The 24,459-nt window shown below is 42.1% G+C and overlaps 1 protein-coding gene across 15 annotated transcripts in view; it reads right to left on the minus strand.

The window, feature by feature from the left end:
- The window catches only part of DST (dystonin), a 1,436,897-nt gene that overhangs the window by 105,733 nt on the left and 1,306,705 nt on the right, over positions 1-24,459 (minus strand). For all 15 annotated transcript variants that reach the window (XM_085610880.1, XM_085610881.1, XM_085610884.1 and 12 more), the window contains 3 exons: positions 18,127-18,255; positions 9,152-9,322; positions 1,163-1,318 (listed from right to left, as the gene is read on the minus strand). In XM_085610880.1, the coding sequence (XP_085467006.1) occupies positions 1,163-1,318; positions 9,152-9,322; positions 18,127-18,255 (456 nt within the window). The remainder of the gene's footprint in view (positions 1-1,162; positions 1,319-9,151; positions 9,323-18,126; positions 18,256-24,459) is intronic.

Genomic DNA, 24,459 nt, shown 5'->3' on the forward strand with positions numbered 1-24,459 from the left:
TGGGTGTGATCCCACTCTCACTAGCAGGGAATGGACCACATGGCCATGTATCTCCCTGTATCTCTCCAAGATCTATCTCCTCTTACCCAATGATGAAAAAGAGCCACAGAGAAAATCAAAACATGCTGCAAGTCTAATATGAATCCAAAAAACTTCAGTTCCTACATGCATGATCTGCAATTTCATCCATGTTGAGACAAGTCTCACATGCATGCATCCTTGCACGCACACAACACACGAACAGTGACATGAAAGCCACCATGTATAGAAAATGCTTTCTTCTCAATAGGCACAAGCACTTTCATGCAAGCCATATGCTTAATACCTTTAAAATAAATTAAGGTCTGTTATGGATAAGCACCTACCACTGATACTCTAGTAGAAGAAGACGTTCCTTTTACAGGGGCACACTCATTTGAAAGTAACAGAAATCATCTAATCATCTAAATGCTATACGTCAATACATATTTTATCATTTCGTACAAGGCTAGCATGCCCAGGACATCAACAACAAAATGCCAGTGTCCAAAAAATGATAAGGCAATTTCGACCGATAAAGATTCTAGTATCTTGTTCCTAAGAAAACAGATAATTTGTATGAAAGAAAGGTAGCAGTTGCAAATCCCGAATGGAAACATACCATTTTGGAATGGAACAGTGAAAAACACATTGAAAGTACATAGTTTTCTCGGGGGGATGGTTTTAAAGGAGGGTTCCAGAAAGGCTTGTTACATACTCTGCACATAATGAGAGCTTAAAAAGTGCTATCCAGAGTACATTTTCAGGTTAATCTAGAGTTAAGGTTTTGCTTGCTGGAATAGCAGGGGCATGTTTGTAGGGGCTTACTATTATGGAATGGGTAAGGCTGGGTAAAGAAAAAAAGAAAAAAACAAAAAAATTAGAAAACGTATTACATTTCAGCGCAGACTGTGGAAATCACAGTTTTGTTTATGAGCAATAGAATTGAAAGCATCTGATTTCCTGAAAGGTGTGTCTTAACAGAAATTCAAAAATAGTCTGTTGGTCTCCCTCATGATACTGAAAACAGCAACCTGCAGGTAACTTTCCTAATTTTAAGACCAGTCTGCAACCCACACTTAAGGAAGAGTAAATGTAACAAGGACTACTGTAATCAAATATACAGAAATATCTCCAAACCAACCTTGTGCTCATCGATCTGAAACAGGACTGTGTCCAAAATGAGACTTGCCGGAGAAACCATAGTGAGAGTTTGCTCCGCCTGTGTCAGCCAGTTGATGAAGTCCTGAAGAGAGTTGTGGAAATCTGTGGCTAAAGTGAGAGCCTCTTCCAGTTTTGTCTGCAAATATAGAATATGGAATATCAATTGTTGAGACTGAAATACTTTAACTGCTTCAACCCTAGTGCAGGGCGCCACACTAATCTCTACAGATGAAGGTTTTTGCTTAAGACACACAAGGCAGAATCAGCATGAAATACATCAGAGTGAAGCTCTGTAACAGTAGGCCTTCCTTACATTGCAGGCTGGACATCGGGAGTCATTACACTTTAGATTAATTTTGGTACATAAATTACATCAATAGTCACCAAACAGGTGTGTACTTAAAAATATATATATATATATAAATATGCACACACTCAAATTATATATACACATACTTATCTCTCTCTCACTCTCTCTCTATATATAGATACACACACACACAAATATATATTCACTGAAAAAACAAAGGTTAAAGGGACGTGATAGGTGAAAATGTCAATTAACACATTCCAATTCAAACAAAAAAAACACTGAAATGTACCAGTTATAGTTATCTCAAGTAACTATAATTAGTGCCCTAAAGAAACTATAATTTTTGAGGTCATCAATGATTTAATTTCAGATACTGCAGTGATGTTATCAATGGTGTCATAAAACATGTTGTGAGTGATGTAATATGTGTGGTAATTACCAGTGCATCGTGAGGGCGCGCCTTGTAGTTTATGGCACAAGTTATAGTTACTTGAGGTAACTATACCTGGAGAATTTCAGTGGTTTGGTTCCTTTCAAATTGGATGTCTTAACTAACATTTTCACCTACCACTAAAGTCCCTTTAATCTTTCTTTTTTCGGTGAATTTCTAAAGTTTTTCTAATGCATAGTAAGATATTATTACCATAACTAACTATAACGTCATGTTAACCTTTGGTTTTATTCAGTGAATTTCTAGGGCTTTTTTAACCTACAGTAATATTTTATTACCATGTATAATGACAACCCCAAGCCGCATATAGGTGCCTGTGTACAACGCCTTGCAGGCAGTCAACCCCATGGCTGTCCGTGGCATGGGCATGTCAGCAGGCCCTACATCCATCCCCCACTGGCAGCCAAGCCCACGCATGGCCTTCAGCCGTGCCCTGTAGTTGCAGGGCCTGGCACACAAACCCCCACAGGCGCACACAGCTGACTATGTGATGTTACAATATAAAGGGTGCCGTTTTAAGTAAGACAGACCTACAGACTTTGTCAAAGGGTCATAACACTATAATATAACAACCACTGACAAAGCCAATAGGTCGAACCTATGCAAGAGCTATTGGCTTTGTCTATATTTTGTTTAGCCATGTTGTGCAATATGGCTGAAAGTAAAGAAAAAAAGTGATGTGGAGTGGCCAGCTCTAACATGTCATAGCACTTTTCTTCTTTACTTTCAGCAATTCTTCAGAACATGGCTTGTTATTCCAAGAATACTCCACAATTTTCACAGCTGGCCAATACCTGATAACAAATTCTGAGTTACAGGACAATTAATTAGGAGGACTACTTAAGTGATTATTAATGGTCCTTTTGATTTCTTTGATTATGAGGCATTACATATGCCTGAGTTAAGACTGCTGTACTACTTTATTCCAGAAATCTTTTTTTTTTTAAACTTTTTATAACTAAATGTTTTCAAAGTTTGCGATTTTCATAAGTTTAATTTGTCACTTTTAATAGATCTCACTTTAAGTTTGAACTTGGAGCCAACAGGATGAGGCAGCATACAGGTGTCTGGGCACCACGGGGGATGAAAGAGTCTTAATCTGGATGCATGAGCCTTTTTGTTGGAAGATGTCCTTGTGAGGCTATGACAATAAGCATGGGTATGCTGTTCCTAAGTAGTGTAGTGGGAAGGAGGAGGAAAATGTGAAGAGGGGTCCAGGTGTTCCTTCTGACGAAGGAGAACTGAAGGTGGAGTAGCTCCAATTAGGAACAAAAGCCCTCACAAACCCCAGAGGGTGCCATGCTTCATCATTGGACAGCTCCTCCTTGGGACGGTGCTGCAATGCCCAACGGGCCCCGCAAGGGTGCTCTTTGCCGGAGGTCTTCTCTGGTTGCCACTGTGAAGCTAAAAAGGGGCGGTGGGGCATATGTGTAATGAGTAGAGGTGGGCAAAAGCAAAGTGTGAATTAAAACTAGCTATACGATTCCCCAAAAACAATTTTATTCACTGGGTTCCTATGCTATAAGTAAAAACAACCAACTGAAAAGTTGTGGATGAAGAGGTGAAATTGTACCCTCTTGAGCTCAGGGTGATGTGTGTGGAATGGATTTGGTCGACTTGTTTCATGCCTTAAATCGTTCAGAAGGATCTTGGTATTTCTTCGGGACCAGGGAATCCTCATCTACTTTAGTGAGGGCAGTAATAGTGTGTATACCAGTGGTCCCGTCCCCTGTAGTTGTGACTCGTGTGGTACTCCTATGTGAAAGTGAGAAACTAAAATATGTGGTGAAATGAGTATATCTTCTGGAAAACAACTAAAGGGGGGGCAAATGGCCCCAACCGTGAGGTCCAATGTACTCGCAAGTTGGCGAGGGAGTAAGCACTTGTGTGGAGGTCCTCTGGAGCACAGGACCTACCCACGTCTGGGGGTCACCCAGCCCCGGTGGAGGTTTGGAGTAAAGCCGCAAGCAGACAGAAGCCCATTGAGAGACCAGTTGTTGCTGGTGTCCGGCCAAAGTGGCGGGGGGAAAGGGGACAAAACAAAAACAACAAAAAAAGATTTCCTGAATCCCGCCACATTGCCACTCTTCTGGCTGCACTGCAGGCACAGGCTCCCAGATTGCCCGGCGACCAATCCTGATGCAGCTCTCACAGCATGAGAGCAGCATGAGGATAGGCCGGAGAGCCTTCAATTTGTCCTCCGAGGAGAACTCCAATCCAGCATCGCAGCTCGGGTTGGAGACAGCTTTAGTGCGCATGATGGCAGGCCAAACCATCATGCACACTGAGAACAGTGCACATGTCATTCCCCCTGTGCCTATCATTCCCCCCCACCCCAAGACTCCATGGCATGGATAAAGATAAAAGGATAATGAACTTGCTTTATAATCACTTTATTTTTCAAGTTTTGCAGCTGTTGCTGGCAGAGGTGGCGCCACTCCTCCGCCATAGCAGAGGCGCCACCGCTGTGAGAGATAGAACAATGAGAGTGGGAGGAGGTGGGTGGGGACAAAGGCACACAAGCGAGACAGCAAAGTGGAGCTTGGTGGCCCAGAGAACTGGAGGGGCAGTGCATAAAAGAGACACATCGGCTCTCATGGAGTGCTTCACAAAAAAGGAAAAAATTGTTCCCAGAATGTGAGCACTCGTGAAAGGATAGACGGCCCCAATCAGAGAGATTAGAAAAAGGCTACGCTCCATGGGAGACACAAACACAATTAGCATGAGGCAAAACAAATAAAGCCAGCAAACAGAGGAAGCAAGGAAATGTAAAAGACAAAAGGCAAAGTCAATGGTAAGCAGTTGGTGGAATGCATTCCTAGGTCAGCTTTCAGCATATACCCAAGACGTATTTTGCAGCCTGACAGCTGCGCTTCCTGGTAGGCTTCGACCTAAAAAGTGGGCCTATTGGCTTTATGAAGGGGTCAGTATATCAACATGTACAAAGCACATCTATTGTCTTTTTAAGAAAATCACCAATATATATAATCAAATGTATATTTCATTAGTTTACACAGTGCAATGTTTAATAAAAGTGATTGTAAAATGCATTTTAATAAAGTTTTATTTTAAAACAATATATCTTTGTGTCTTTTTCTAACAGTTTTCAAACTATAAAGTATAGCAGTAGAACTAACCAAAAGGGGGTTCTGAACTTCAGCTGAAGATTCTAGGGACACCACCAGACTTAACAGAAAATCATTAAAAGCTATTGCAGGACATTATAGGGCGCTCCTTGCTTGGAGCAGTGAATATTGAATGAGCGGCCCAAAAGCTAATTTATTATGCAAGTTTATTTTTGGTTATCCCGGCGCACCTGGACCAACTATGTTTTATTTTGTTAGGGGCATCGGGGGTAGCCCGATGCAAATGGCCTCATGGACTGTGCAAGACAGGCAACCCATTTTGTTTTATTTTTTAACCCTGTGTTGCCCTAGTGCCCACCAGGGGCACCCCACAGCATTTTAAATGTTAGGATTTGTGGGAAGAGTCTCAAGGCCCCCGCAGCCCTGCTGGCTCTCATGCCAGCTCCCATCCTTGGTGCAGCGGGAGATTGGCATTTCTCCCAATCAGCAAGAGCAGGTTTCCTTTGCCCACCCCAGGCAGAAGCAAATCTAATGTTCCCTGCCTGTAAGAATGCACAAAAAAGGTTTTGTGCTGCCACCCGGTGGCAGCTGTTTTCTACTCCTGCTGATTTGGAGCCCCTTACACTTTGGGAAATCATGGTGGTCTAGGGGATGGGGTCCGTGGGACACCATCACAGAGCCAGCCCACCAGATGGTGTCCCCATGGCACAGTATGGCTTGAGGAGGTGGCTGCATGCCCCCTCCCTTCAATTTGTAACACGGCCCCGGTGAATGGGTTACCACGGCCTGAAGGAGAATCGGGGTGGTGGGGTTTCACCCCCGTCCCCATTGATAACCGATCAGTCCCGGGAAGGATGGGGTCCCGGGGGTCTCAAGGAGAGTCTAGAAGGGGGCACCATACCCCCTCCCCTATAAAATATATTTTGCCACCCTCCCCCGGACCTGGTCTACCCAGAGGTTTGTTTTTCTAAAGCACAGGAATCTGCACTTTTCAAAATTATTTTACAGTGAATTTGCGGATACACGCAAATTCAAACTAAGAATTCTTTTTTAAATTATTTTTGGAGCCGGAGGGAAGGGGTTCTTTGGGATCCCCCAACCCTGCGCCCTAATATTTTTTCATACTTTGTTTCAGAACTGAGGGCTGAGTCCTAAAATAGCTGTCGACACATCTTTGTAGATATGGTGGCAGCCAAACAGATCTCATCTTGAGAACTGCTAGCTCTGCTGATCCTCTGTGGTGTGAAATAGCTATATTTTGTATATCTTAATTTCTCTGAAACTACAAAATGGAATCACAGCAAATCACAAAAAGCACAATTTCTGGACCAACAGTCGACTTTCTGTCAAATCTGGTGTAATTCTGTTCAGCCGTTTTGGCTGTAGATGTGTCTAATATTCCTAACGCAAAAAGAATGGGGAAAATCTGTTTTGAGACTCCCTCTTTTTCTTAGTTACCACTTGACTGATCACCCTGAAACTTTTCAGGAAGGAGCTGGGGTGGATAAGACTTTTTTGGGGAAAGTTTCATGTAGATTTTCAAATGACACCGAAGTTATAAGCAAACCACAAATAGATTTTCCTAAGGAAATATGGTCCTAACTATGACTATAACAGGGTACTATGTATTACGCACACACACATACACACAGACACACACACAATAATGTCCAATCACAAGACGTCTTGTGGATGGAGGTCTGGAGGATTTTATGTATGAAATACCAGTGTTTCCACTATCAAGTCTTTACTTTATTCTGAGACTTTGTTAACCACTATCTTTTCTTTTAGATAATTCTGAACGCCCGTCTATATTTGGCTAGAATTCCCAGTGATGCTAATGAGAATGTAATGTGGTCTAGTAACTCCTCCGTGACTACCTACTTTTGGTATTGAAGTATGAGTTTTTATGTTTTTGGATTTTCGCTGCTGTCAAGTAACTTTAGAGAGCTGGGGCTGACAGGCAAAAGCACAGTACACAGAAAGACTAGTAGGCACTCATAAGACACAGTGCAGTCTGTTAAGATATCTGAAGCAATAACCACCATGAAAGAATGATAATTAATTTTTAGAACAGGTGGAAGCACACTAACATCTATCATACTTAGGGGAATCAATAAGTGTCTGAAGGATTGAGTTTTGTCTTTGATCAGAAGCCATTGTCAGATCAGATGTTGACTTCTGATCAAACAAAGCCCAATGCAACACTTTATATTTCATGCACAAATGATTACCTGCCCGCTCTCTTGAGTACAAGTTTTTCCAACCTTAAAATTCAGCCATGTATGATATAGGCACAATATGACTGAATGTCTCTCTCTCCATATGTTCAGAATGGCATAGTTTAGGACTCTTTGAAACTTGGTAATACCTATTTTTAGCACCTCAATAAATAGTGTGGTGTGGCGCAATAGTCCAGCTGAGATACAACTACAGAGAACGCTAACTTTGAGGTAGAGAAGTTGTGGGTTCGAGTATCCCAGAAAAGGCATACCTGGAGAATGCAGTCTTGGTCTTTTCATTTATGTTGCGAATTAAATATAGGTCATTGTCAAGCAACAAATACAGGATATGGACTTTATGTAATGCTATAAGGGGAAGGGGGAATCACCAATCAAGCCATGTGAAACAGAATGCTGATGCACCAACAAGACCCATGAATAATATCTCTCTTTAGCTGTTGAAACAAAGCTTGATGGACTCCACACACTCATGAATAGCATTCATGATGTTTACTAATTGCGGGCAGTCTACAAGAACATCATCTAACTTGAGGTACATCTGGGTATCATTGGCATACACACAGTGGTCTATACTGCAGTCTTCAAGGTGTCAATGTGCATGTGTATGCATCAAAAAGGTTCTGCAAGACAGCCGAGCTATTAAAGATACTTCAATTGATGGTACTGGTGTCAGAGGAGGAAAGGGACATGTTTGCTCTTCTCTATATGACTGGTTAGCCAGTGCTTAATTTGAGCTGGTGGTTTCCTGTTTGCTGCCAGAACTCAATTGCCAACACCGGCACTTATGAGTGTCTGCCTTATGGTGCCGCTGTCTAATTTTGGAATGAACACAACAAACTGTAATTCAGTTAAAAAACAAAATGACTAATACCTGCCGCCCAAGCCATTCTTATGGCTTGGGTGGCCTTGATTAGTCTTAATTGACATAGTTGCAGAGTTTGATGGTTAGTAGTTGTGTTGCTAAGGTCAGTGGCAGAACTGGCAGGGGCAATGGGTGGTGGAAGCTGAAGTGGCTTGCTGACAAGGACCCTGGCACTTATTATTTTACAAATTAAGCACTGGGTTAGGCACTACACTGCAGAAAACTTCACTCACTGATCAACATTACACCACTTTTGCTGCACATGTAGGCAATATTCTATATCAGTCCAGATCGTTTTCAGGGGTTGTTTCTCAACAGTATCCAACTAAATAGCTACAGAACTTATCAGGGTGTATAATTAGACCAGTCTCACCTTTATACTCATTGGCAGGCATCAGTTTTCAATAACAATACGAATCCTGTGGCTTCACATGAAACTCCTTGAATCATTGTGCATTGAGGGTCTCCTAAGGGATGCTTTGAGTAGTAGGATATATGTGGTGTCAAGCATAAGCTTATCATAAAAGATTTACTATTTTCTACTTCAGATCAATGAGGTCAAGTGTCATTCTAGAGTTGATAACAGTAAGGGTGAGGATTTAGAGTCTGAGAATGTGACATGCTGTGGACATATGACAAGAAAGTCTGCGCACAAAAGCTGCATGAGTAAGTGTTAATTTCTGCAACATGTCCCTATGTAGATAAGTGCACGTTTAACTCATGAAAACTAACTAAAGACAAAGGCATTGCCTCACCACATTACCTGGCACCCTAAAATGCATATTTTTGGGGAGCATAGTCATACATTTTGCAAATATATGCTGTCGCCTTCAAAGTTTGAATGAGACTGAAATGTGAGCCATCTGGCCATATATCATTCTCACTTGAGATAAATACTTTGAAATTGTGTTTTTAAGCAACTTTTATTGATGCAAAACCTGTATATAAAATTAGATATATGCAACTTACACAACATTTGAAGTAATTTATACATTACGAGAAAAAAAAACATACCTTTCTTTCATTGATTCTTGCATCTATAGACTCCCACTTCTCCTGTAAGCTGTTTAAGTCCTGTTCTACATGTGTTTCGGTGGAGTCTGCACATCTTACAAGCGTTTGTTGGCCCTTCTGCATCAGGTTCTTGTATATCACTTCCTTGGCTTCTAAGTCAGCACATAGCTCCTATTAAATATCCAAGACAATGGGGGAGATAGGTTTAAACCACAGAAAGTGAGAAACATGATATCACTAGAAGAGGGAGTCAAAATAACATTGAGGATTACTGACAAGCTCAGCCCACCATCCACTAAGAAACCAGTTAACTTCATAAACCTTCTGAAGTACTCTAAAAATCAATCAAAGGAAACAGCAATTTAATCCTTACAAATAACAAAATACCACCATCTCTCCATATTGTAAAGTCATTGGACGAAATATTAACAAATTGTGCATACATTTGATTAAACACTGATCTCCTTCTAATGTGTAACACAGTGCATTGATTCATCTCTAAGAACAGTGGAATAGAACAGTAGAATTTGGTTCAAACCCTTTTTTTGGCTTAGTGGCCTTTTTTTGGCTTAGTGGTAAAGATAATAAAATATTTTTGGCTGTGCTTACGGCTGTGGTTATGTGAACGGGCTGACTTGCCCTCTTGTTGATACATGTAGAACAGGCTTATCCAACAAGTAGCTTGTGAGGTACTAGTAGCTACTCAGCTACCTGTCAGTATCTCTCGTGTAGATCCCAGCCTTTTGAATGAGAAGTGTTTGCTTGGCTGAATTAATAGGCTTATATCAAAACTGAAAATTGTGCATTTTCCGATGAAAATGTGTGTATTTTAAGATCTCATGAGCTGACGTTTGGAAAAAAATAGTTCAATTTCCCAGATATTTTTCAACCCTGATATTTGAGTTACAAACGATGTGGCACTGGTGGGACGTATTACTTTTATATAATACTTGCCTTTGCGCCACATACATTGAAGCTTTGGCTGTTGTGTTTTAACTATGTAAAGGCATTCCAAAGTGACAAAGTCTTTTTTTTACATTAACGCTGGTGACCCTGTCTGATGGTGATACACAAATATAGTGAAAGGAGATACTGTCGCTATTTGAAGGGCCAAGAAGAACTCTATAGAGAGGGAGTACACACTCCTGTGTTATAACACTGGTTCACAAAAAGTATGCACCTGATATTCTAACCATATTAACCGATTACTGTTATAGATGGATCCTGAATGAACAGTGGTGGAAAAATCCCTATGAGAAGCTGTGGATCATGAGCCCCTAGGAGGTGGGAAAGGAGGCAAGTTCTTTTGTTTTACATTCCCTCACACACCCTAGTGGTGTCATGCTTCATCATCGGGACAGCCTAACGCCTAGAAGTCAGGGTGGGCTCGACCATATTTCAGGGAGCTCTTAGAGAGTGGTGTGTCCCTTCACGGAACATACAAAAGAAATTGACCTCGGTATGCATCATGCGTGGGAACAAAGGTCACATACCAATTGTAACAGTGACAAAGTAATATACTTGATTAAATGCCCATGCCAACTCATGTACATTGGTATGACAGGCAGGAAAATAAAGGTGCGCATAAGCGAACATACAAGCACCATCAGAAGGGCAATCTCAGCTACTAAGTTAACATCCCACTATGTCGAGATGAAACACACCAACAGGGATATGTGGTGGACAGTTATTGAAAAAGTCAAGGGAGACGGGGACCTTACCAAAATACTTTTGGAACGAGAACAGCGATGGGTTTATCGATTAAAAACCCATGTCTCTGGATTGAATACCTTGGAACCAACTAAAGAGGAGTAGGTGAACTAACACGTAATATTTTAGTAAAATGCTTTCTGCAAAACGTAACCATACGTGTACAGGTTGTAACCCATGGTAACCCCCTCCTGGTCCTATTGACACTAACTTACCATGATCAAACTCAGAGGCTATAGGTATAGAACACAGTGTAGAGACATACACGTGCTGCTGCAGTAGGCTAAGTCTCTTTGATATGGGACCTTGCAGTTCCCTTGCATGACCGCTGCTTTCTTTATAACTACACTTCTCTTCCACTTAGAACATAAAGCTCATTTTTAGGTCGAGCCTTAGTGCAGCGGTCATGCGCTGCTCTAAGGATACGGCCTCTTGGAACTGATCAGCACTTCGCGCACGAGAGAGCAAGCTTGTGCTCGAAGTCCTGACATTCCATTGGCCTTGGCGTACGTCTTTCTTAAAAGACAGCACGCAAGTGGGTAAAGGTGGGCGCATGTCCCGCCTTTCCCAGCCAATGTAACTGCCCACGGCCTAAGGCTTGCGGTTACGCGCACAGGCCACATCAGTTTTCAATTATCGTGCCCAGACGCGGGCGGGATCATTGAAAACAAATGAGCTGCTCGCTCTCCCAAGCGTGTGCACACCACTCGCGAGCTTACCTCATCCATTCCCAGGACTCGTGGACAAGGCACACCTCCCTTTGGCTGCCGCACCACTCGCGGTAAGTATGACCAGTATGGGGTGGTATACTTTACTGCAAGTTATTTTGTTTGAGTATGTAGCCTTTTGCCGCTCAGACTTTTGAACTGTACCCGTATATCGTCATATCTGGATTGCCTTTTGTACAGAACAATTAACACATGCATGTACATTTCCTCCTTTAAATGTGAACCGATACCACAGTGGGCCGTAATTTTATTTCCTGCCATTTTCCTGCATCATGAGAAGCAGACAAGTTTTTTTAACTGGCAGTGGGTAGTTTATGACACGAAACTTGACGCCAGACTGGGTAAGTGGAATCGGGACCCATATCGAAACGAATCGACGTCGGGTTTTGGAGACATTACCCCAAGACAGCAAAACACAGCAATGTCTCCTAAAGAGTACAGTGACTAAAGACTAATATGAACGTCGCTCCTCTTTCCTAACGGTGTATATGTTGGAAGGCACTGAACTTTCACGAACAGATTCTTTCATTCAAGTTAGGGGAAATGAAGTATTCACCACAAAGCGTCGATTGGCAATCATGGTCTGTTCTGTAACAGAAAACACACTTGGCAAAATATCTTATTATTCCGTGGCTCTAAGGAGTGGCAGTAGTTGAGAGCGTCTTATCCCATGTGCATAGACTGTATTTCCTGTCATTACAGTACCAAAGACCATTGACTGGTATGCTGGACTGGTACGCTAAACAAGTACAATGACTGCTTGTTAATTTTTTCCTTCATCCATAGCACCTATCATTCCGTATGCGCACAGCCTTGTTGCACATAGCCTCATTATGTCACCGGTGGCACGTGAAGTAACAGTTGATGTTGTAGCACCAAGAATAATGTGCTGCATGGCTAAACTTATAAAGTCCCAAAGGCGAGACCTATTGGCTATGCCTTGTTATTTTAGCAACTGGCTTTTCACCATGTTCACATGAACAATTAACTACACTTACACTGCCAGCAACAATACATAAATACACACTAACAGTCATTAAACTAGGTACTACTGTTGCCCAAAACCCGGTCTCCTTGTTTCGCAATTAGCACATGCCCCATCCTTGTAACAACATTGACCCAGTTAAATAAATATTTTCCAACAAACAATGAGTATTGATGTACGGCACACATTTACAGAAATGGCATATCCAGCTATCAGGATGGGTTATTTATGAGTATAAACACATCTGTGAACTACATCTCCCATCACTCCGTTGGTATGTTTGACACAGTCTGCCAAAACCACCAGGACTCACTGGTGCAGGGATAACACTACATTTCCCGTCACCCCTTGAGTCCACATGACGGAATCCACAAGTGACCCCGGAAGTAGGCGGGTCTATCATTGCTTTTCCCACGAAGTCTCCTTCTTAAGCAGCTCGCGCAGGTCACTAGTTGCTAAATGCCGTTTGGACCCACACCGAATAGAAGAAACCACGGGGCAGGACCCTTGAGGACGTGAGTAACTTTGGAAACGAAGCTGAAAGCAGGTACGAGTGTATTCCACTCCGTTATGGAGGAGTGTCTTCATCTATTCTTACCTGTGTTATCTTTTGTCTCTCACCTTTTACTTTCATTACATGCAAATGTTTGACAATGTGCCAGCCTTCATTTCACTATCATGGCAATAGTGTGTGACTACAGTGCTACCCCATTTTTCAAGTGAGGTTTCACGTGAAGTATAACCTCTCCCACAACAGGGTAAGGAATGAGAGTTTATGATCCTGTTTGGATATGTTTCACGGCGAATTTTAATAGAGGTTTCACTATGAGCGAGTGACACGGATGTCTCACAAATGTTCTAAACACACAAGTTTGTGGGTATTGTCAGTATGCAGCAAATTGCCACCACAACGCGGTTTTAAACACCTATTAGACTGTGATAAAGATATGAATTTGCATCACACACACTCCTTAGGCATGTTTGTTGTTGTGTTTATCACCCTCGGGCCTAGTTGACACAGGGGGTGACATCACAAATTACAACGAGCAGCTATAGATATCGAATGAACGTTAAAACAATGGTTGGCTTTGTTGTTTCTTTATCTTTCCACAGATGGAGTGCCCATACATAACTAAAAGTTGTGATATTAGACAAAGGAGCAGCTATCTGCCCTTTTTATAAATAGTATAGGGAAATTCCCATACTACATTGATCCCAGGGGGTGCTACGTCATCGCCCTGAAGAAAGTCCAGCACCTTTTTAGGGGCATAAGTGGACTGAAACACGGACTGAAACATGTTAGCATTAGGGTCTTAGGACTATAATATCCCATATGACCCTGTTTCTTCCTTTTTAATATCCCTGGCAGATCGAAGAATAAAGGGATACTGGGATCTGTCTGTGGATTTTTAATCTTTATCCCCCCTGGCTAAATACCTCTCTAAGAGCTCCCTGAAATATGGTTGAGCCCACTCTGACTTCTAGGTGTCAGGGTTTCCCGATGATGGACCCTGTCTGATGCAACGAGGTGACCACTGCTGGCAATCATGCACATGGTGGTCACTAATATTGTCACTATTACAACACTAATGATATTAGTAGCTCGGGATGATTTTCATTGAACATAAGTAGACCTTATTACAGAAAATGTTGGAGAACCCTGATGTAGAAGAATATATGACTTTAAGACGTTTTATATAAATTCAACAGCACCACGGCAACCGGAACAAGGATATGTGAACACTATTATCAAAGATACAGCCTGCAGCTGACAGCAGGACAGTGATGAAAAGTATTTTTTACAAATTCTCCAAATGAAAACTACAAAATATGCACCTTATTTATCTGAAATCAAAAGGAAATACAAAGTCAGTGTACCTAGCCAAAATACAGTGTAAAGCCTATGGTGCCATGCATTAACAACAAACAGTGCAGCTAAAATATTGCTATGTATACCTGGTATGTAGCAGCATTCTTGCAAATGGCATAGCACTGTTCTGAAATTATGTTACATTATCATTTAGAAAAAAAACATATACCTCTGTATCCCAAAAAGGATTTAAGAGGACGGTGAACACAGATTTGACTTCGGCAACCTTAGCTTATTTTAAGATTTAAATGATAGTTTGCAGTGTCTTGTTTCCTTCAGACCCTGTGGACAGAGCATAAAATACCTTCAAGGAAATCTCTGGAGGTGCATATCCACTTCATCCATGGAGAGACATGTAGATTCATTCTTGTTTTTAAGAGTTCTACTTCATGAAGCAAGTCCTTTATTTGAAATTTGGAGTTTCTTTAGGGGTGATTTCAAACTATGAGTAATTTATTTTGCCAAGATATCTCAGTGTTAATTTAAAAATCTTTTTTTTCAGCTCTTTCTCTTGATGAGTAAATTAATGAGAATATGCATTGGGTTCCTGATCATATCAACCAATGAAAGTATAACAGTATTATATTATAATATATTATTAACATTGAACTATAATCATCTAACTGTAGAATTAGAACAAACACATGGATCACTGTGTTTAGTCCGCTTTTTTAGACAATGGGAAGTGAATTAGGAGCAGGGAGCACCCTAATTACCTTGAACTGGAATGTTTGAGCTTCTCTTTCTCTAGAACCAGGCTTTCCTTCTTAGGTGCCCTATTCACAGCCCTTTCTTACTATTTTTCCTGGCATTTCTTTTCCATATCCTTTTTTGGATTGTAATATTTTGCAACTTGAACTAGCAAGGCACTGAAGGATCTGTTGAAAAATGGGTTTATCAGAGATGGGGCACCATTATGTTGAAGCAAGGGAATGGAGGCTACTGAGAATCTTGAACTGAGGGAAATTGATTACTAATAGTCCTGTCCTTAGAATTGCCTGACATTCCAACAGACCCTGGCAAAAAGGATATGTAGATCATGCAAACAGCACTCCATCTACACTATCTCACATATGACAATATGCAGGCAACCTCAGCTGAATGGGAAACTGGATTGATCTTTAGCAGTGAGAACCAACAGGCAGTCCCCACAGGTGTACAGATAGAAAGGGCTAAACCCCTGAGGCCAGGAGCGCTGCTACAATTACTAACGGCCTCACAGATTCACTGTTAGGGCAATTCTAATAGCTACTGCCTTACTGTGAGTCCCTCAGAATCTTATGCAGAATGTTTGAGGCCTATTCCTGTCCCTACCAACAGTACAGCTTATGTTGCAATAAGGCAATTCTAAACAATAGCACAGCATTCTGTTGAACATCAGGAGTACAACAAATTATTTATAACAGCCTCTCCAAAAGCACTTGTGACACTTATTTGCCACTTTTCAGGTGGAGTTCTGTACATTCTGTCAGCTATATCAGAGATTAGAAAAATGATGCACAAAGTTTGTGATATTTGTTTATGGCAAAGTTGTGATGAAATGACCCTATTATTAAAGACATCTTATAGGAATCAGCCCTATCTAAATAACTCATCAATCCATGATCCAGCTTTATACCCTGCAACGTCAGGGCTTGAGAATAAAATTTCCAAGCCCGATCTTACTAAATATCTACTTACCCAGTGCCACATGGTACAACTTGCTGTTGCACACTTAAGTTGCATTCTAGTAGAAGGAGGCACAGGTGTATGTCTGCCATCTATTCAAGATACACTGTTTTGTACTACAGTTCAAGCTGCAGAGGTGCATATTACGGCAGGCATGTGGCATATCTGCAACCGGACCTCCCTAATGGTTTTGTTGACTTGTACTACAGCAGTAAAAAACACACATATTTTAGCCTTTCCTGACACAAAGCACCCACTGCTGAATGGTTATAGGGTACAACTAGGTTCTTCTGCTAACACACGCAGCAACCCTTCTGCCCTTCGTGTGATGGGATGCTGTGGTCCTGGAAAACATGATACCTGAACAACCTTCAAGACCGCCAACTGCTCTATTTTGTTTTTGGCTATCTTGAATTTAGTATCACATTAATCACACCATAATATTCAGCTATCTACCAAAATCTGGAAGTCTGTTGGCATATTAGAGATATAACATCCTCTGATAAATGATGATCGCATAGGTACAGTGGAAATTAGTGGGGTATATATGTATACGATGCATTACAATATTATGCCACTGAAACTAAAACTGTTGCGAGGAAAGTACCACACCACAAGCTTAACTCTCTCGCCTTTGATTCTATGACTGCATACATAACTTTCTCCTTAAAGTTAGTCATGCTCAAGGTGTAGTTAATTATATTTTTGTAACTGATAGAATTCTTTTAAAAAATGACTACAAAGTTGTATCACAGACTGCTGTTGTAGGTCTTTTGAATGATACATTTCCAAAAATATATTTAAAAATTCCAATTATAAAATGGTTGAACTGAGCAAGTTATTGTCAACAGACATTACAAGATTAGCACCTCTGTTCATCTCAGGAAACAAACTAGTAAGGCTACACACTAACACGGTGCTTAAATACGGAGAACAACCCGTCAACATAGGACACACATTTGTCTATTTCAGGTTTACGGAATTTCTCCTACTTTATGGCTGTGTGCTGCTACATTTTATTTAACTATCATTTATTTACCTTTGCTGCGTATGCCACCATAAAGTGAGGGATCTGTTGATATTATGACATCGGTCTGATTCTTGACATTATTGTTATTAACTGAAAAAGCACAAATGTTCGCTGGTGCAGGGAGAAAAATATCATAAAATAAAATAATATAGAAGTATTTTGAGGTGACTGAACTAGAAAAGTAAGAGATGAAAAACAAAGTCTGGTTGTATCTCCCTTGCAGAAAAAATATGCGATAACACAAATGTGTAATGTATAGGAAATGTTTTTTTCTGGAATGTAGAACCTCTGTATTTTCAGAAAAAATGTCAAACAAAATTGTTGAAGAAAACATTATGTTATCAAGAATGTGGGGTTTTCTTTGGCAAACACATAGGCTGTGAAATAGTTATCAAGGATTCATTCCTAAAATAGCCGCTAATTATAATGCACATACTAGTTCGACAGCTATTGAAAGCAGACATTTTTTGCTTTGTCGATGTACAAAGTGCCTTGCAACAAAGGTGGAACTTGATGCATTTTAATCGACCATAGTAAGTTAAACCATTGCTGCCAAGGTTTCAGATTGCCATGTGTGACATTTTCATAATTTTAGTGTAATTATGAGTGACTTTTCAACAACTATGAGTGACACTATCTCAAAAGCAAAGTTAAGCAATGAAGATGAAGGAAACACATAAATTCCAGAAATGACACCCATTTGAGCAAGAGAAACTCTAAGAAGATCTTAGACCTGCTGCAAAGCACAAGAAATGGAAGGGTAGGAGTGGCTGACAGAGGCACACTCACAGCCTGGGGGTCACTGCCAGGCCGCAAGCTCAAATTTAGCTAAAAAGAGAGACAGACTGAGTAACGTAAGAGTAGGTTGCACACATATTTGCCATAAGTGCTAATGCGAGTATATAGATAACAATTAGCATAAAATGTTACATTTTATTCTGAGCCTCTACTGTTTGCTGGGTATTAGAGAATACAGTCACTTACCAGGTGCGTGGTAAGCTGCTCTCTGGCCGTCTCTGGTAGGCCTCCGACAGGTTTGGATGACAACAGCTGCCGCTCCGTGTCTGCCAACCACTGCTGCAGGTCTTCGATCTCACCATGGAAACCTTGAGCCTAATTACACAGAGCACAACTTGCATTTGTATGAGAAAGGTAAACGTGATCAGATGTCTGCTTTCTAAAGCATATCATACATGCTTTTAATGAGCTGCCCAAAAAAGAGGCAATACCGAACAACAGGTAAATAATGACTAGCATACTTTCTGCCACGTGTTTCCCTGGAACCAAATTCTGCAATCATTTCTTTTTTGTTTTTCCATCCTCTTTAATTTCTCCTTCTCCAATAATGAACCAAGAAACTCTGTCTTTCACTTTATCTCCAAGGCTAAACTCGACAGTTGCTTATACATATACTTGTGTGCTGTGTGCATGGCTGTACACATGAAAAGTTAAAGCTGCTGTTAATTTGGAAGGCAGGTGATTGTGAAGCCAGGTGATTCAGGACATGTAGCAGCAGTGAAATCTTTAGACTCACACAGTTGGAAAGCAAGCGTTAGTCTCAAAACGAAGGGAAGGAGTGTTAGGTTGAAAAGACAGCAAATCAAGAAGTGCAGAGCTGAGCATCTTTGAGACGGGGGCTAGTGAGTAACTGCAACCACTCAAAATGTCATTTCACACCTAGCAAGGACGTCTAGGCTCAGTCACAGTAGAGTTGGAAACACTGTCCTGACCTCTTGGGATAGTCAAATGCTATCTGGTGAATGAAGTTTGTTTATTCTTCAGCTGATTTAGATCCAATAATAGCAGAACAAACACCCAATAGCGCCACTACTTTATTTTACTTTCCTCTCATGACATATCGGGACTGGTGGCTTAGTGGACTAATGCGTCCACTGTTGGGCTCTGTGTTTGACCTCATGGTCACAGGTCCACTCAGCCTTTCATCCTTCTAAGGTCGATAAAATGAGTTACATTGAGTTGGGTAACAATAAACATATGTTATTCAGCGCCAAGATACCCTTCTAGGTGAACATGTGCTTTAAAAATGCACGTTAGGTTATCAAGCCAGGACACAGGCCTAAACACTGAGGCACTTTCCCTGCACCTCTTGCACTGATTGTGGTAAAGTCCGAGTTCAGGATTCTTTCTTTCAAAACTGGGAAAGCTTCAGAGTCTGCTTCATCTGTGAAAGGAAAGCACCATGCTTGTTATGTGAGCCTGGTGTGGGCATTTATTTTTTGCAGTTTTTTTATATAGTGCGATCATGACCCAAAGGTATTGGAGTGCTTCTCATGAGCACTAGTTACATTACACAAGGTCATGATCATTTTTTTTTTTTTGTTTTTTTTAGGCCAGACCAGAATAAGTGATCAGAACCAGAATCACAGGATGTTTAGCAATGTTGAGACTTGAACCTGGTCCCCAAGGTTCAAAGTCGGCAGCTCTGGCTGTAACTGGGGAGTTGGGAGCTGGGTGGGTATGCGTGTATGAAGGGCATTGAAACTGGAGAGGCAGGGTTAGAGAGTCTGGGGCGGGGTCAAAGTAGTGGCTAAAAACCCCAAATATTTTCTAACTTTTTGTGGTCTTTCACCTTCAGGTAACTACATGTATAATAATGGACAGCTTTAGTTGAAATGAAAGTTATGTTAATCAGTGGGATTTTATTTATTTTACAGAGTTTTATATAGTGCGAACTTGACCCGAATCGGGTATCAGAGCGCTTTACATAGCACCAGTTGCCTTACATGTGGACACATTCATTTTTGTTGGGCACGAGGAGATTAAGTGATTTGCCCAGAATCACAGGATGTTCAGCATCATTGCCGAGACTCAAACGCAGTTCCCCAGATTCGAGGTCGACCACCCTAACCGTTAGGCCAACTCCTCTCCCCAAATATTATGAAACCTCTATTAGTTCATGCACTGACCAACCCATTAACATTTAGCACAGCAGGCAGGAATCTCTGACAGACCGTCCTAGGCACTGGCACCCACATGTGCAAGACTGCACATGCATCCCTATGCAACGGTGACTTTGCAGGTTTTGCTGCAGAGTTCAGATGCTAGCCACAAGCATCCATCTTGCAGGACACTGAACTCCACCAGAGACAAACTGTCTTGGGGTGGAGGTGGAGGCTGTGAGAAGCATGTACACAGGGTCTCTGCTGAAGGAGGTCTGGTCACCAAAGGTGAAAGGGGCAATGAAACAGCTCTTCATCCGCAGGGGCCTGTCCTGGAGGCTTTGATGCCACCGAGTAGTTACACTGAACCAGTGACAATGTGGGGTTATGACCCTGAGAACCCCAGAAAATCATTTCTGTAGTCCGAATAAAAAATATTGTGGATGGGCAAGTGCAAGCATCGAGAGGGATTTTGGGCTGGGCATGAGGTTCAAGGGCAGCAATAGGGGGAGGACCACAGTCTAAACATTCTGCATGATCGCATCACGGGCAAACTGTGACACTTTCTGATTACAGCCCCAATCCCGATAGGAGGACAGCTAAGGAGGTCGAGAGTCTGCTGCAGTGATTGGTTGATAACCTACGTGCCATAGATAGATATGAGTATGGTAATTTGGTGGGCTTTTGAACCTGCTATCACATACAAGGTAAAGAGACACCTGCAGTTCCCCTGCTCCGACCCCAGTGGGTTAGATCATCAGGGTCAGTGTTTTCTTCAGGGATCTGTTTGCAATGTGCCTGTCTCAGGCACCAAAGCAGTACCTAGTTCGAAGGGTTGAAGCACCTGCTGGAGAGGGAGAATGTGAGCAATAGAGTGCATGTGAGTCTGTATTAGTGCAAGGAAGTGTGGAGTCGTTGGTATCTTAATTGCATGTTTAGTAGTTGATATAGTCTAACTCCCTGGATCAACAGGGGGATTAGAGAACATTTATATAACAGCAGGAACACTCTACGTTGAAGTGCTTTAGCAAGAATCGAATTGTGTGCATGGAGTCTGTGAAAACGGTGCAGGGACTAGTAGTTAGTGGGGTATTACTGGTTTGTGCACTCATGTACAGTTCATTTTTATATTTTTCATTTTTTTATGACTCACACAGAATGAGCACCTGAGAGAGAGTCGTTTTAGAGAAGAATTGCACCTGCTAAAACCAGAATATAACTAAGGTTTGCGGGTTCCGAGACTGCAAGGAGTACATTTCACTCTGATAATGTACCTGCGTTCGGCTGCTGCGAGGCGACTCGTGACTGGGAGCTTACGGGCCGCTACTCCAGAGTGCTAGGGTGTCTCTTGCAAACTCTGCATGCCTCCTGTGCTGCCCACAGAAAGGACATTCTGTGCCAGTTGAGTGTTAGTGGAAATTACCCGATTTTCAATGCAATAAAATGAATTCCACCAATTCCGTCGTAGCTCGTAAATACACACAATTATCACAAATGACGTTAGAGCACTAGTGGGAATTCTATTTTTTTGTAGCCTCCAGGAAAAAAAAAACAATGTGCTCCTCCGAACACGCAACACGTAATGTGCAAAGGGGGAGGGTGCCAGGCGTCCTCTGATCTGACTGATGTGGTTTGAACAATACAAGTCAAACAGTTAAACTGCAAGTAATGAGGTGCGAGAAACATCTTAGGAGGGGGCTTTGGGGAGGAAGAGGCAGGGCCGATGCGCTTGCAGCACGTGGCTACAGGCAGCACTCATGATCCTCACGAGCCAAGCAGTTATTTCAAAATGTAGTTAAACAGACACATGTTCCGAAAAATAGCAGGAAAGAGAGAATGAAACCGGGGCCGTGAGAGAAAAATAAGGCGAGGGACAGTGAATGAGACCGATAGTGTAAACACATGTTACGGTGTGTACAATGTGATGCGCACACTCTATAGCCCACCAGTGAATGAGTGTCTGAGATATGTGACTGATTCGGGACACTGGAATTTCAACATCTTTTCGTCTTTACATATTTTATGTAACAGCATACAGCGGCTCACTGTTCACCACCTCAATTCTCATCCGGGCAAAAAGTAGACGACTTCGATCAGGCACTTTTCAGGTAACGGATAGCAGCTTCTGTCCCTAAAGGAAATTAATATAAATCACCTATCCGCCCCATCACCTTTAAAATCCACCAGCTGTTACGGGCAATACAAGGTAAAACAGACATATTGCTCATTTGCTTTAACCCTACCGTGTGGTGTAGCTGAGATACTGATCACGGGAATTTGAAATGTTAACAACCCGGTACAATTCTTTAACGCCACATTTAGTATAATATGAGCCGTTGCATAGCAGAGCTCCACTTGCAGAACAGTAAGCTCCAACCCCCAAGTTAGCGCGCTCTGTTGTCTCTCGTGGAGTCTGAACTCAGCACTAGCATAATGCGTTATTTTGACTGCAATCCCTTGAGCTCTCAGCAGGGTCTTTGCATTTCTTCTTTCCTTCGCGAGCAGAGAGGATAAAGTTAACTGTACTCCTACGCCTTGCCCCCTGGTTCCGCAAGTTCACTTGGCATTAAACTGGTAACATTAATGCCACCCTTTCTCCTCACCTGTTTCTCGGGTCTCGCCACCAGCACCAAGATATTTCTGCTACCCTTTTGTGTTAAAATTGAGACAGCCCATTGAGCTTGAGAAAGCAAGACACCGTTTTTTGAGACTGACGTTTCAGTCCCCAGCCAATCACTGGCTAGAGCCCAGTCATGGGCTGCTAGGCAATCACAGGCCTCAAAAGCATCTCCGGCTCTCTGGCAGCCTTTCTGATTGGCTGTGAGTCCCAGAGTGCCCACAGCCTGTATTATGCACTCGGTTTAATGTCTACTTGTCCATCGGGCAAAATTGACATTAAATCTTCTTGCCGTGGTAAAAATCAACATGGCTCGAGCGTCGGGCAATATGATTCCCCCACCCTGGACCCTCCCCACCAAAGAGAGCATGGCTCTGAAGGCAGATATCTCGCCTTGCCAAAGTCCAAGCCGCTGTGGCTCCAGGACCCAATGGTCTCCCGGTGGGCGTTTATACAAAGCAGGTAGATATTCTGGCTCTCTACTTGCTTAAATTATACATGGCAGCCCGAGAGGAAGGAATCCTCCCACCAGACTTGCGCAAAGTCACGATTGCTGTAATACATAAAGCTGGAAAACCTCCTACCGATTGCATATCTTACTGGTCGATCTCACTACTCAATATAGAAACCAAGATACTGGTCACCATTCTGGCTATTAGACTTATAGGCGTCATTTCTCCTTTGATCTATAAAGACCAATCTGGTTTTATGCCTAGACGCACTACCAGAGGTAAGCTCTGCAGACTTCATAACTGGATGGCTGAGGTTCAATCGAGGCGGGACCCCATGGGTTTGTCTCCCTAGAAGCCGGAAAAGGCCTTTGATGCTGTTCATTGGTCTTTCATGATACAAAGTCTATACAAAATGGGCTATGGTCCGCAGTACTTGAGCTGGGTGGGTCTGCTTTGTAAGGAACCCATAACAGCAGTGAAGGTTAATGGAATACTATCAACAGACTTCCCCATTAGGAGCGGAACCCGTATGGGCTGCCCCCTATCTCCCCTCCTGTTTGCCTTAATCCTGGAATTGCTGGCATGTATAGTTCAAGCAAAACCAAACTTTACAGTCTTTGAGATAAATGAATCCCTGATTAGCGAGGAAAAAATCGCATTATACGTGGATTATATCCTGTTATACCTTACCCAACCGAAGGAGTCGATTCCTTCAAGTCTTTGAATGCTATGGGCTCCACTCCAGATATACAATAAATTGGAATAAATCCATCCTTGTCCCTTTTGGTGGTCACCTTGCCTAAACAGATCTCCCTGAGAGGCTATGAGTGAATCAGGAGGGATTCCAGGACATAGGAATTTATGACACGATAGAGCAGAAGAGGTGCATAGAACACAAGGTAAAGTAAGTACTTGCGGAATTCCATATTGATGCTGAACGTTGGAGGACACTCCCTCTAAGAATAATGGGCAGGGCATCTATGTTTAAAATGATTACCCTCCCAAAATTCTTATATGCCCTGCAAAACACTTACTGAAGGATCCCTGGTGACGTCTTCATCAAATCTGAGGATGAACTTAGGAATCTACTGTGGAATAACACACACCCCAGAATAGCTCTTCGGACAGTACAGAACAATTCATATAATGGGGGTATAGCCCTCCCAGATGTCCGAGCCTACTACTGGGCCTCCCATCTGATTGCCATAAATGATTGGAGACACACAGATGGCGACCACCCCACCTACATGTTAGCAGGAACACAATTTCAAACCCGCCCCTACCATCACTATCTCTATGCGGTGAAAGAAATGAGACATTTATTACCAGCAATTCCAGTGACTCTTGA

The sequence above is a fragment of the Triturus cristatus genome, chromosome 6 (assembly GCF_964204655.1).
Source record: "Triturus cristatus chromosome 6, aTriCri1.1, whole genome shotgun sequence".
Taxonomy (NCBI): Eukaryota; Metazoa; Chordata; class Amphibia; order Caudata; family Salamandridae; genus Triturus; species Triturus cristatus.